General features: G+C 40.9%; 1 protein-coding gene across 1 annotated transcript; it reads left to right on the forward strand.

Moving 5' to 3' along the window:
- The first annotated feature begins 1,016 nt into the window (after positions 1 to 1,016).
- LOC133715555 (probable glutathione S-transferase) lies at positions 1,017 to 2,022 on the forward strand. The gene is made up of 2 exons (XM_062142091.1): positions 1,017 to 1,352; positions 1,511 to 2,022. Exons 1-2 carry the CDS (start codon positions 1,044 to 1,046, stop codon positions 1,871 to 1,873), a joined length of 672 nt encoding a protein of 223 aa, XP_061998075.1. The 5' UTR covers positions 1,017 to 1,043; the 3' UTR covers positions 1,874 to 2,022.
- The last annotated feature ends 13,454 nt before the right edge of the window (positions 2,023 to 15,476 follow it).

Genomic DNA, 15,476 nt, shown 5'->3' on the forward strand with positions numbered 1-15,476 from the left:
TCTTAGGATAGTAACTACTGAATTGTAATTGATGTAGATTACATACACTAATTTGGATCTAAATTCCTTAAACTTAATCTTAATTAGTATGGTATTCATAATCTGCTATCTAAATGAGAAATATAAACTAGAAATTCATTAACTTTTCAGTTACTATTGACACCTTAGAAATTGTATGCAAGTACTTGACTATAAGTGAAAAGATTATGCGAGGACAGTAAAATCATTTTTGGTGTATTAATTAGTAAGACCAATATGTATGCACTGATCATTCAGATATCACCATCTCAAATTCTCAAAAAAAAAAAAAAAAAAAAAAATCTAAAAGATATATTCCTATCAAGTAGTTTAACCTTTCGATACCATACGTTATGAGAGTAGAAGTACCCTGTAGATATTAACAAGAGAATATGGGACACTTCCTTCCAAAGCCGCCGGCACAATATGTCTAAATTCCAAAGAGAACAAACAGAACCCTCTTCTAATTACATCACACCTTAGATGACAATCCTAACAGTATTTACATTCCCTAATCCTTTCATTTTCTCAAAACTCAGTTTCACCCCCATATATTCCCAATTGTCAATCATTTTGGAGCTTTTAATTATTTCTCTCTCTCTGCTGCTGTAAAATTATAAATAGCTAGTAAAAACTAAACTAAATACAGGTTTCACAACAATTAACAGAGAACAAGTATGTATCCAACCGGAGGGAAGGAGATGTCAATCAAGGTGTGCTTTTCTCAACTGAATCTTAAAGAGTCCCTATCAACCCTCTGCCGAGCTTAACCCGACTAAAAGTTTACCTTTAACCTTTATATATATAGTTATAGAAGTTGAACTCTTTTCTTAGCATGTTATTTCTACCTTAAGCTATCAAACTTTATATGAGCATTTCCAATTTCTATGGCCCAAGTCGTATATAGCAACATAGAAGGTTAGAATAATAAATACAATGATATATAGGGAGACAACAGCAAAGTTCCCTAGTCAAAGTTCTGCATAAAAAGGCCTAAAGCTGCTATAGAAGCTCATTCCAAGAAAATGGAAGTAGTCAAGCTCTTCAGAACATGGTCAAGCCCTTTTGCTTTGAGAATAGTCTGGGCACTGAAGCTCAAAGATGTCCAATATGATACCATCTTTGAAGATCTCTCAAACAAAAGCCCTTTGCTTCTTCAATACAACCCTGTTCATAAGAAGGTTCCAGTGATTGTGCACAATGGAAAATCAGTTGCTGAATCATTTGTGATCCTTGAATACATTGAAGAATCATGGAAAGAGAACCCTTTGCTATCCGAAGATCCTCACGAAAGAGCCGCTGCACGCTTTTGGGCAAAATTTGGTGATGAAAAGGTAACCCGGCTGAACTACTACTATTTCATAGCATAATCAGATATTTACTTGAACACTAGTATCGTATCGAGTTTTGAGATCAATGATATTCTATGTAAGAGATGAGTAATTTTGATGGAAAATTCATTATCTAATTAGGTTTGTGATTTTACATGAAGGTTTTGCCATCTATTTGGGAAGCCTTTAACAGTGAAGGGAAAGAGCAAGAGGAAGGTATTGTGAAGGCGAAGGAGAACTTGAAGTACTTGGAAGAGGAGCTAAAGGGGAAGAAATTCTTTGGGGGAGAGCATATTGGATTTGCAGATATTGCACTTGGATGGCTTGCAGAATATGAGAATGTGTTTGAAGAGGTAACTAGCATGAAAGTGATTGCAGAAGATGAGTTTCCATTGTTATCAGAATGGAAAAGGACTTTTGCAGATGCTCCTATAATCAAAGAGAATTGGCCTCCCAGAGACAAACTTGTCACCAAATTTCAGGCTCTCCGAGAGGCCAACCTCTTGAAAAAGGTACCTAAATGAAATGGTTTGTGAGATCATAGATGGATAACAGCAGAAGAGTACATGAAAATTTGTATTTTCTTTTGGAAAGTGGAATTTTCTTGGGTGAAATGCAATTCAAACTCCAGAATCAAATAATCAAAAGGGATATAAAATTTCTTCTTTTGTCAGATGACATTACTATGAACTAAATAAATAGTTCTTGCCAACTACATTTCAATTATTAAATCCTTTAACAGAGATTCTTCTGTCAATGATCAATGTCCTTGAACTCATTTACTAGCCAAACTAGTAGGTACTTAGAGATTTGGAACCAGATGCAAATTCAGAATAAGTATCCTGAAACATGGTAAGCAATCGAATACATTTGCATGAAACAAGGTTGCATATATATGGCACAGTAAGCTAAAAGCTAAGACACCATGTATAATTAGTCATATATTCATTATAAACTGTGAAAACTATGGTGCCAGAAATATAAAGAAAAAATGGCGTCTTAGCTCAAAGCTAGAAACTTTTCCAGGTGGCCATTACAAATATGAATGTTTTATCACAAGTGTCCTGGAATAGAGTGACTAGAAACCAATTAGAAGTGGTCAGAGAACCAATCTTCAACTCAGGGCAATACCAATGGACATGAAAACCGTCCACGTCCATTGCTGCTTTTCACTCTCTCAATGCGTCATTTGCACATTCACTCCAAGGTTTTTGAGAATATAGCCTCAGATTCAGAGTGCTTTCTTGTTTGGGGTTTGCCTTATATAATGCTCAGAGTTCAGGTCTTTAGGTCCGGAAACTTTGATGGGTTTTATTCGCCAAGTGGGAGCCACCAAAAGTTGATGCTTGAGGTGGTTTGGTTCATGGGAAATAACTTGTTAATCTTTGTTCAGGCCCGGCCCTGCCCAAGGGCGGGTTTGGCGACAGGCCCAGGGCCCAAGTGACAGGGGGCACAATTTGTTTTTTAATTTTTTTTATATAAGGTTATATATATACAAAAAGAAATTATATATAGTATATTGTTTTAGGAAAACTGAAATTGGGAGAGAATAGAGTCGTACTTTCATTGATAATAGGGGCCTCTTTATATAGAGGATTACAAACATAGAGATAGAGTTGTACATGGAAACATAATCGTACATTGATTGGATATCTCCTAAGATTCTCCGAGAATATCTCTAATATAAACCTTATTTCAACTAGAGCAAGTAACCTCTAGTTTGGGCCAGACACATATTCTGGATTTACTTGAACACTCCCCCTTGTGTTGCCCAAACGTGGTGCTTCTCTCGTTGCCTCATTAAAAACCTTGTCGAGTAACAAAAACCCAGTGGGACAAAAATAACCTCGGTCGAAGGGAAAAAAGAACACAACACACCCTTCACGTTTCGAGACCATACATGTAGACACCTCCCCCTGATGTCTGCATCTCCCCCTGACGACTACGGTCATTGGAGTTCGGATAACTTCCGCAAACGATGCTACCAACATGTTTCTCGAAAGTGGAATTTAGGCAATCACTTAATGAGCAAGTCTGCCATACTGTCCTCAGATCGAACCTAGTTCACTTTGATCTTGAGGAGAGTTTGTTGTTGCTGATTATCCTTGGCGTGATCGCTTTTGATGTAGCCTTGCTTCAAAACAAGCAGCATTATCTTATATGCTCGTAGGCTCATCTGTGGTAGACTTCAAACCACAATTGTTCGAACATGCGTAACTATGGATCCAATCCATATACATTCACGAATCACTTCATGAAGAGCAATAATCTCTGCATTGTTCGAAGATATAGCGACTAGGGTCTGTTCTGTAGACCTCCAAGATATCACGGTCTTTACCCATGGTGAACACTTAACCAGTTTGGGAACGACCTTTGTGTGGGTCAGAGAGATACCCAATATCAGCAAAACCTTCCAAAACACATGTCGTTTTGGGATGGGGATAGAGGACGCAGGCCAGTGTTGGCGGCGTTCCTGCTATGTGATGGGTCTGAATCCATCATCTCTCTGTAGGGATAGAACAAGCCCATATCAATCGTACATCTCAAGTACTGAAAGATATCTTTTACACCAATCTTAATGGCGTCGCGTTGGCGCAGAGCTATATCTTAGCTAACAAGCTTACTGCAAATGAGATGTCCGGTCTTGTGCATTTAGCTAAGTACAATAATGCGCCTATTGTACTAAGTAAGGCACTTCTGCCTCTAGCATATCTTCGTCATCATCCTTTCGACGAAGAGGATTCTTTTCAAGATCAAGACTACGGACGATCATGGGGGTGCTTGAAGGCTTGACCTTGTCAAAATGCCTAAGCATCTATCGACACGATGCTCAAGTTCCAAACCGAGACATAATCGTGTTCTCCCAAAATCCTTCATCTCAAACTCGGATTTCAAATATTCAGCGGTTTCCCTTAACTCTTTAAGGGCTTCCAATGAAGATCATGTCCAACATGAACCGCGATAGAATCCGAAACTTGTTATAGAAACGCGTGGGCATATCCCTTCCCAATCAAGTAGTCACTTTAGTGAGCGTTTCAATCTTATTGTAAACGCGCTCCGTGGTCTAGAGCCACTTGACTTGGGTAGATGAAGTTCACCATGAACCTTCATGTATATTCCGTATCTAGATCCCCATAGAGATACGTAGTGACCACATTTGTTAGCTGCATGATCAGTTATTCGGAAACTACCAAACTGACAAGGTAGTGGAGTGCAATGACATCCATTAAGAGAGAATATGTCTCATCGTAGTCAATTCCAGGGCGTTTTATGAGAAGCCTTGCGCCATAAGGCGAGATTGCCATCTCTTTTTCTCATCACGCTTTCTAACGAAGACCCATTAGTCAATAAGTTTTATGTTAGGAGGTGTTGGCATCACTGGCTCGAAAACCTTCCTCTTCGTTAGAGAATCTAACTTAACCTGGATCGCATCTTTCCATTTAGGCCAAATCTCTCTACGTTGGCTGTGATGACCTAGATTTTCTGTTATTTAATTTTGGTAATTAGTAATGGACCAGTTGTATGAATAATTGTTATTGTGCTTTATTCATAGGTTGTATGTGAAGTGGAATGGTTTTTGTACGTATAATTATTTGAATTTCACAGTTTAGGGGGTTGCGTGAAGTTTGACTTTTTATACGTTGGGATTCTTCGAAAACTTCCTTCACGAAAGTTGTAGAGTGCGTCGATACGAGTTCGTTGACATGCGGAACGCGTCAATCGGAGTTCGTATGAGAAATTTATGGCTAGCGGAAGAAGTTTCCGTTTTAGTATAAATAGAGGAAAATCAGAAATTATTTTCATTATTTCACTTTCCATTTCCGGAAAGGTTTTTCTCTCTCTTTTCTCTCTCGGTCGACTCCTTCAGAAATGAAATTTTCCGTCTGACCCGACCCGAACCAGGCGACCCGACCCGGCTTTTCTGGCGAACTGCGGCGGTCTCTGGCCGTGAGACTTGGTCAGCAGGTTCGCCTCCTCCGTCTGGTCGTCCCTGTGGTGTTCTCTAGCGGCGATATCCACCGTGTACGGCGCAGCAAGGCGGTGCAGATTGGTGTTTTCGGACCCGACCGGAAAACGCAACTCCGGCGACAGCACGGCTTCAAGTTTCCTTCCTTAGCTTCGTGGGGGTCGTCTGAGTCGATCTATGGTGTTTGTTTGGATCGATTTACGTGGAAATCGGTTCAACTCAGATTGAGCAAAAATCTAAACCTTGTGAGGTAGTTTTCGACCCTTTGTGCTTGTTTTCTGACTTCGAGCTAGTTATGAGAATTCACAAGCATGCTTAGATGAAGCTTTTTGAAGTTGGAAGTTTTGTGAAATATTGAGTTTTGGCCGGCGGCGGTGCGCCACCGCCTGTGGCGGCGTTCCAGCGGTGTTCCGGCCATGTATGGGGCTATTTCTGGTATTATATGTTTTCTACTCGTCGATACGAGCGTTTTGATATATAATACGCATATTTTGGAGTTCGTATGAAATTGTTATGATTTTTACGATTTCATACCAGTTGATTTATTCGATCCGTGAGGATTCGAGCGTCCGATCAACTTGTGGTTTGGTCATATCGATCGTGGACGTATTCCGGAGACTTTGGGAGGTCTCGGATGTGGTTTTGCCTCGATTGGCGCCACTTTGGGGGATTTTAGTTCAAAACAGGGGTTTCGGACTTAAATCGGTTGTGAATTGTTACTGAGTGGAAACCATATGTGATTAGGTACTTAACGAAGTATTTTGGACGGTTGTTTTGGGGATTGGCTGCTTTGTTCTTGGTTGAAGACGTAGCGGGAGTTTCGAGGTGAGTAATCTCACAAGGTTCATTGATGAACGGAATACCTTTATTTTGAGAGTTATTTAGTAACTGCAAACTATAGTTGGTATTAGTAGGCATTCCTGAGCGGATAACTACGTATATATATATATATATATATATATATATATATATATATATATATATATTTACGTGATATATATATGTTTTGATGGTTTGTGGATTGAGGAAAACAATAGGCATCAATGATGCGTTTTATTGTTTTGGATTGTGGCTTTTGGAAAACAAATGATTTAGAATTGTTGATTTGATTTGTTTTGAAAAGCGTTGAGATTTGTGTATGAAAACAATATGCATGAAATGATGCTTTTTATTGTTTTGTGGCTTTTCGGAAAACAATGATTATGGAAATGTTGATTTCGATTGTTTTCAAAAGCGTTGAGATTGTGTAATGATTTTGAGTCCAGTGCGACTGCTTAATGATTTGCTCCAAGGGACTGTGCGGCCCTAGGAACGAAGGTCTATGACCTTGGGCAGAATATCAGGTAATCACGTCTTTGGCCGGACGAGTGGTTACGTTTCAGTTAGAGCTCTAGTCTGTCTGCCATATAGGTAATTCATGGGGTAACGGGAATTGGTTATTGATAACTCATGACATTACGTGTTTTTGAGGAACAGGGTGTGAGTTGCTTCCTTATTAACGGTTTTTAAGGGGACAAGGTGCAAGTTGTTTTCCTTATTAACGATTGGTACGATTTGGTACGATTGATAGAAATCAAGGTGTGAGTTGCTTTCTATGTTATATTGATAGAATTAAAGTGTGAGTTGTTCTCCTTTATTTCGTGCCTTAAGAGAATAAAATATGATTGGTTTCTCAATTGAAACGTGCGGGGTTCATCCCGTGATTTTGGTGTGAGTTGTTTTGAGTTACTCATACGGGCTTGCAAAAGCTTACCGGGTTTGTTGTGTGATAACCCGGTGCACCATTCAAACGGTGTAGGGGTTAATCCTGCAGGTCAGGATAATCGTGGCTGAAGTTGGGGTTGCATACTTGCAGCTAAACGGTAGGAAGCCAATTTTGTGACTTTACCGTTATTTGGACTTCCGTTGTAGTAAGCTCTGAGGAGCATTTACGTTTTACTTTGTTGTTGACAATTTAATTCGTAAGCTTATGTAATATATATGACTCTGAGGAGCGGGTCAATATTGACATAATGGGTTCAGGGCATCAATATGTGAGTAGTTTAAAGGGAAAAAGTTTCCAGGTTTTTGATATTGATGACTGAACGATCACGCATGTATAATTATGGGATTATATATCGATTTTTATTTATGTTAAAAATCAGGGGCGTGACATTGGCATTCATTCATCAACGGAGCATTGTTCGATATCATCTGACTCAACAAACTCATGCGCAACTACATCATCAATTATGATAGAGTTTCTATCCCACGTCTCATGTACACTAGTGTAAGTTTCATATAGCTCTATATTCTCAGGAATAGGTTCTGACGTTGAGGCGTCCCCCAACGATAACCATAACCCGGAAGATACTCATGAGACGGATTTTGAGTGTCGATGATCCAAGGATTGGTTTGTGCCAAGGTATCCTTCGAACCCACGGGCCTCCCACGCATCCTAGCTGGGGCCATGGCCTGTAACGCCAGAGTGCCACTCTCTTTGGCGCTGGCGCCATGCCTACCTCCGTGTAGGGTGGCGCTACGTCCTCTCGTAGGGACGTCCTTCCTTGCAGGCATGTTTGTAGCATATTTGTGTGATCTCGTCACTTTAATAGGGATCGAGATGAGACATAGTGGGGACAGACCACGACAATTCCTGTCATTCCTGCTGAACATTCGTGTTCTTATCTCCCCATAATGACGGGAAGACTGTCTCATCAGAGTGACATCTGCAAATCTAGCGGCAAGGAGATCGCCGTGCAAGGACATTAAGTGGCGGACGATTGTTGGAGTCTCAAATCCAACTGAGTTGCCCATTCGTCTGTAAGGACCTATCATAGTGCGCTGTGGCGGTGTAATTGGCACATAAATGGCTCACTCAAATGTGCGTAAGTACAAAATACTTGTACCCAGTCACTAGCTGTAACGCAGAGATACATTAAGTGGCGGTAGGTCGTAGATGAATTAGCGTAGCTGCATGCGATATTGCATCACCCCAAGCGGATATAAGGAGAGTGGTGCGCATTACCAATGTCCGGACTATCATCGTAGTCGTTTCCGTGAGACCATTTGGGTGTGTACATGGGAATGTGATGTCCAACATCAGTCCCATTGCCATAACCATCGAAAGTCTTCGATGTAAACTCTCTAGCATTGTCAAATCTAATTGACTGGATAAGATGATCCGGGGAGTGAGCCCATTGTCATATGATATGTGCTAGGAGTGTAGTATAAGCAGCATTTACAGGTGGACAATGGCACCACACATGACCAGCGTGTTTGCGTGTCAACCAACATCATGAGATATTTAAACGTCCGCAAGTTGGTTGAATCTGTGAGACCTCGGAAATTTGTTATTAATTCCTAAATGCTTCGGGAATTATTAAAGAGTTCGTTGATATGATATCGTGGTTCGTGGATGGAGCGGCAGTATTTCGGATGATTATTTATTCAAAAAGAATGGTTTTAGAGGGGTTGCGAATGTTGACTTTTTATACGTAAGGAATTTGGGAATGCTTCCTTCATGAAAGTTGTAGAGCGCGTCGATACGAGTTCGTGGACATGCGGAACGCAAAAATCGGAGTTCGTATGAAGAAGTTATCGCGTTTGGAAAAGTTTCAATTTCGGGTATAAATACCCTACTATTTTCGGAAACTTTCCAAAAAATATCAGTTTTCCTTTTTGGCAAGCCGACTCTCTCTTCTCTCTCCTCTCCCCCAAAACCGAAAACAGAGCATAACTTCTCCGGCCATTTTCTCACAGCTCCGGCCATCGTTTGAGGTGAAACCAAGCCCAGATCGACTCACCTCATTCCTGTGAGTCGACTGGTGGTCACCGTTTCCCCTCTCGTGGCGGCTATACGGCGGTGGAGCTCAAACACTATCCGAGCCCTAAAACGAACCAGCAGCGATTTCTCCTAGCTCCGGCCACCAAAACTCGAGGCTCTTGGCTTGTTGAACTCGCCTTGAGTTTCTGAACAATCACCAAAAAGGACAGCACCGGAAGTGGAGGTTTTCACGCTCGTCGGAGGCCTCGCCGTTTCTGCAGCTTTTCCGGCCAAACCGGACTGTTTTGGTAATTTTCGACCACTTCCGCTCGTTTTCTCACTTCGTGCTAGTTATGAAAGTTGCTCAAAATGATGAAACGAAGGGGAGAAGCCTGGCCCCGACACCATTGGCGGTGGTCGGAGGCGGCTCTGTCCCTAACTCAGGCGACCTTTTCCGGCTAGTTCCGGGGGTCCCAAGGGCAGTTTCTGCCCATTTTTATGTTCTACATGTTCATACGATCATTTCGATATTGAGCATGTGAATTTTGGATATCGTATGATTTAGTTATGAATTTTATAATTTCGATCGATTTCGATCGTTCGATTTGTGATCTGTGAAGATCGGACCATCCGTTAGACTTGTAGTTTTGATATAATGATCGTAGGACTGTCTCGATGACTTTGTGTGGTCACGGGTGAAGATCCGACCGCTGGATCTTCGTATAAGTGCGGTTTATGTTTTGTGTGCTATGTTGAGACCGTATTTGAATAGGTGATTGACGGTTTGAGGTGGCGAACGGTTGTGATTGTGATTTTGGGCTGTATTGAAGACGCAGCTGGATTTGGAGGTGAGTAAATCTCACGTGGTTCATTTACGAACGGATTTATTTATTTCTCGGAATTACTTGTTTAATTGTTAAATCATTTTCGAAACAAATTATTTGTTTTAAAATATATGAACTTGATCGACAACGGTTCATGGGTAAGTTAAAACAATGTTTTGATATAAAATGATTTTCCAGAAGTATAATTTATAAAACTATAGTTGGTATTAGTGGTCATTCCTGCGTGAATGACTACGTATATATATATTTACGTGGAAAATATATGTATTGGATGGTGTGGCATTGGGTGAAGAAATAATGGTGTCTTTATTTGGTTATTATTTCGAGCATTTACTTATGTCAGAAATATATATATCTTGGTGGAATTGAGTGTGTAGTGTACTATTGTTGTGCAATGTGATGTTGAGGAAAATATATGGTTTTGGAAATAAAAGATGATTTTGTGATAAGAGTGAATTGTGATTTATTCAGAATATCGTTTTGAACTGTTGCTTATTGTGTTGAAAGAGTAATCGAGTGTTGGTGTAACATTTTGAGTCGTATGAGACTTTTAAATGTTTTTGGATCTACGGATCTGGTGTCACAGTGGTGATTGTTTTCGGATCTACGGATCTGGTGTCACAGTGGTGACTGTTTTCGGATTTACGGATCTGGTGTCACAGTGGTGACTGAGGCAATTATATCGGAAACCACGCCTTTGGCCGGGTGAGTGGTTACGATCAGTTAGAGCTCTAGTGTGTCTGCCATTGTATATTCAGGGGAGTAACACGAGGGTTACATGAAGCCTTTGAATATACGTCTTTATTTGTATTTCAGGGGAGTAACACGAGAGTTACATGAGGGTTACATGAAGCCTTTGAATATACGTCTTTATTTGTATTTCAGGAGAGTAACACGAGGGTTACATGAAGCCCTTGAATACATGTTTTTAATTGAGAGAGTCGTGTGGGTTCTTTCTTTTATTGTCCAAGAGGGACTTGATTTTCATATTATGGGTGAGTTTGGATAATATGATTTTTATCACTTTTGTGATGTATGTTACCTTAAGGGGTAAGGATGTCGAGTTTTGAAAACGAGTCATGTTGTGAGATGATTTATTTGGAGTTGATGGGTGATCATCTACTTTAGTCAAAGTCGATGGGTGAACATCGACTATCGACTTTAGCTTGGTGTTGATGGGTGATCATCGACTCTAGTGTGAGTTGTTGACCTGTGTGGTGTTCTGTGTGATAACCTGTGTGGTGTTTTGTGTGATGACCTATGTGGTGGTTGGCGTTATTAATGGATGTTTTTAGTAAATGTTTCTATTTATTTCTATTATTGTATTGTTTGTTTTCTTGGTAATCTCCTTAACTAAATTCTATGCAGGGATTACCGTTCTGAATTGATTGTTTTAATGTAATTCCCTGAACTAAATTACATGCATGGATTACTATGATTTTTATTATTTGTTTTAATGTAATCTCCTGAACTAAGTTATATGCAGGGATTACTATTTTCTGAATTAATTGGTCTTATCGTAATCTCCTGAACTAAACTATATGCAGGGATTACTATGATTTTGAATTGTGTGTTTTTAGTGATCTCCTGAACTAATTTTCTAAGTAGGGATTACTGGTTTTATTTACTTTAATGATGTGAGTGCAGTTGTGGTTGAGACTCGTGGTGAGTCAAGAAATGTTTTATCACGTCAGTGTGGTGATAAGTGCTTTATGTTGAGAGGAAAGAAGTGTGATTTTGTGGTTGTGTTGTCAAGACTGAAAATGATTTGAAACGTCACTGAGGTGACAACTACTTTTGTTGAGTTAAATGAAGGTTGATTTTGTAGTTCGTTGTGTTTTAAAATGTGTAAAACATAATTGAGTTTAATTGATTCGTTGAAGTATTGTGAAATTAGATGCTTGAGTCGAGAGTCAGAGCATGTTGATTTTGATATGAGTTAACTTACGTGAGCATGATATTGAAGGATGGTTTTGTATGTTTGGTTGTGTTTTGTGGAATTAAATGTTGTTGCTTGAATTATCTCACGAGTTGAGAAATTATAAGCATGAGTGACGTGAGTCGCTTTAATTGAGTTTACTCATACGGGCTGAAAAGCTTACCGGGTTTGTTGTTTACATTCCCGGTGCACTATTCTATGGTGTAGGGGTTATTGTGCAGGTTAGAATATCGGGTGATCGTTATCGAAGCTAAGGTGGACTTTCCGTCACGTGGGTGAAGAAGGGCGCTCATACTTGTAGTCTTCCGCTGTGTAGTGAGTTGGTGAGAGTGGTTACAGGTTGAATTGATATTCAGTTTGTTAAGTTATCGTGTTTCGGATTTGAATTTAATTATTCAAAATTCGGGGCGTGACAGAATCAGTCCACAGAATCCCCACGGATTCGATGTAAGAACAGAATGAGTATTTTCATATCCTTTGCGTAGGACGGTCTCAGTTCTAATGTCCCGAATGAACTGGCTTTGCAAAATGAGCGAGAGGCCTTAGAAGCAACCAATGAGGATTTTGGTTGGGCCTGAGCGTCTGTAGCGCTATTAGAAGCAAAATGTGTGACTACATCTCCCATCATGGCGTTGGAGCCATGGAAGCTAGCATGTATGGCGTCATGGCCACTAGGAGGAACAACCATGACGTTATGTTCATGGTTGGCATCATCAGATTCTTGCTTCGTTTTGCTCAAAAGGATAGATGTCCGTGTAAAGTCTTCAGTAGACGGATCATCATGTCAGGACTAGGATGATTTATCCTGTCGTGACAAAGCCAATATGTGTCTAAATCCAAGAGATCTTCTCTCATAACTTTATTGGATTTTATAGCTCGAATAGTGACATACAGTCCACTAGAGAGACACATAAACTTCTCTAAGATGCGCCTTTGTTCGCAATCATTAGAGGGATTGCAAAGGAACTCATTTCCGTTCTTTACATGCGTTTTCTCATGGAATCCGTTTGGCTATTCATAGGTGCGATTGGCCCTAGGAGCGTAGAGAGTTTTTGTGACAGTAATTAAGGTGTCATTTGGCAAGTGGAACTTGGGCTATTCCATGTCCTTGAATTAATACTGATAGACCAGCCATCGTAGTCACAAAAGTCATATGCTCATAATCAAAATGGAGTCATAAAGAACTCGAAATTTTATTCATAAGCCAACAGAGTTACATCATTGTCTCTTTGACCAAAGAAAATCTAATCTAAAATGCTAGCTAATGCAAAACAATGGTAGTTGTCTAACTTCTTTCGGTAATTCCAAAATAAATGTGACCAGGTGAGTAGAGAGATGTCGGTGGAGCAAGGCTCGCTGAAGTACCACTAATCTCAGAACCTTCCTAGACATCACATTTATTTTGGGTGAGCCTACTTTGAAGATAGACTTAAACCATTGGCATTTACTACAAAGTGTATGGCAATTGCCTATTACATCTCTTGGAAAAATAAAGACTTAAACAGAATTGGCGATCTATTGATCCCAGCCAGATTTGTAGTCTTCAACCCTTCACTCTAGATCATCTTCTTGATCTTCTTGTTCCATATAGTGAGCCTCTCTTGCTTCACAATATGCTTTGTAGGCGGTGAGAAGTTCTTCACGAGCTCTACAAATGTGTGCCCAATGATCAGACACTCCACATCGAGAACATACATCTCTTTGCTCAAACTCCATTGATTGAGGCACTTTGAAAGCGTCATTTAGATGGCTCTTAGTGTTGGTGGCGCCACCAACATGGCCAGAGGCGTTGCCTCCCTCTCTCTTTCCACGTTGACCTCTTCGGTTCCGTGTTCGCCTATATTGGCGGTTACCTTCCCAAGTAGAGCGATTATATGGACCAGAAAGTCCAAAAGTATCCCTAAGGTTAGGGTTTCGCTCTTGGCGCCTTCTCTTAGGGGCGCGACTATAATTGGATTCCAGAATATGCTCTATTTCCACGGATCTCGAATTATAGTTCTTCACAAGGATGTTGTCATGCTTTTCAGCCACATTCATAGCTCCAATGAGCTCATGAAACCTTGTGATCTGTCCTGCAGTAACATCGATTCGATAGTTCTTAGCAACCATCAATGCAGAGACGGGGAAGGTAGAGAGAGTCTTCTCAATCAACATCGCATCTGTGATCTCTTTACCACAGGATTCCATTAAGGATTTAATGCGAAGTGCTTCCGAGTTGTAATCAAGAATTGTCTTGAAAACACATGAGCGGAGGCTATGCCATCTCACTCCTAGATCAGGAAGCAGGGAGTCACGGACGTTGCCAAATCTTTCTTTGAGTGAGACCCACAGCCTTCTAGGGTCTTCTTCATTCATACACTCGTACTGGAGCGAATCATCTATATGACGAGTCATTAGGATGATGGCTTTCGCCTTATTTGCCTTTAAGGCTGCTCTATTTGCTTCCAAAGCTTGAGCTTGCTCAACAGTTAGCACGTCCTGGTTAGGCTCGAGAATCGTATCCAGGATTCCATCGGCCTTGAGATGCTGGCGGACATCACGAACCCACCTGTGATATTCAGAGCCAGTTGTTCCCAATGGAGCAAAGTCCATTTTGTTCAGGTTACTCATCCTGAAAGAGAACAAGAAAAAGGGTTAGTTTCGGAGCGGAAAAAGCTACCGCGAAAACATATAAAATTTCTGAGCGTATTTGCTTCTAAGAAATTAGAAATTTCTGAGCGTAATTGCTTCCAAGAAATTCAATTCCAAGAGGTATTGGATTAGATCGAAACAATGACGTAAGTGGTCGATCATAAATTCTCTACAAACTCTAAGTTTGGAGATCTCAACAAGCTCCAAGCTTGGAGTGAGCACAAACCCCCACAGTTCGGCTAAATTAGGTCTCCCCTATGATGAAGAAAGGGGGGTAGAAGAAGGGATGTTGCAAGTCTCCGATAATAGAAGAGAAATTGAATTTAAAAACTCTAAAAAAACGGGAACTTTTAGAAAAAATACCTCGAAATAGATCGCCGGAAAATTTGGCCGGAAAAAGTGGTCGGAAAACTGCCGGAAAGTCGCCTGAAAAGTGGCTGGAAAGTGGTTGACCAGCGTTGACCGGCATTGACCAGAGGGTTGACCGGAGGCTGACGTGGCACTGATGCTGACGTGTCAGGATGAGGTGGCGCTGTCGCTGATGTGGCTGTGCTGACGTGGAAGATGACGTGGCGGTGGGTCATGTGGGTCAGGTGTGTCAGTGGGCTTTTGGGCTTTTCTTCTTTGGGCTGGGCTCCTTCTTCTTTTCTTTTTCTTTTCTTTTCTGCCGGTTTTTCTGCCGAACGATGAGGCGGCCGGTTCAGCAAGTTTTAGGCCGGTTTTTTGACTTTTTATTCCGGTTCCTGAAACTTCAGATGAAGAGGCTTCTGCTACCAAAATTTGGTGGAAATTGGAGGTCCGGAAGATGGTGAACCAGTGGAATATTTGCTGCGAGTTGTATGGAGCTTCCGGTGGCCGGTTCGGTAGGTTTCCGGCCGGTTCTTGGGGTGCCGCCGCCGGTTCTGGACTCCTGGAATCAAGTTCTTCAAGGTTTGAGGTGGAGGCAGAAAAGGCTTCAAGGTTTTGTATTCGGATTCAAGGTTTTTAGCTTCTTGAATCA

The sequence above is a fragment of the Rosa rugosa genome, chromosome 6 (assembly GCF_958449725.1).
Source record: "Rosa rugosa chromosome 6, drRosRugo1.1, whole genome shotgun sequence".
Classification (NCBI taxonomy): domain Eukaryota; kingdom Viridiplantae; phylum Streptophyta; class Magnoliopsida; order Rosales; family Rosaceae; genus Rosa; species Rosa rugosa.

Coding starts and splice junctions, on each gene's coding strand:
- LOC133715555 (XM_062142091.1), top strand. CDS start 1,044: ATGGAAGTAGTCAAGCTCTTCAGAACATGGTCAAGCCCTTTTGCTTTG. Junction 1,353..1,510: donor CAAAATTTGGTGATGAAAAG/GTAACCCGGCTG, acceptor TTTTACATGAAG/GTTTTGCCATCTATTTGGGA.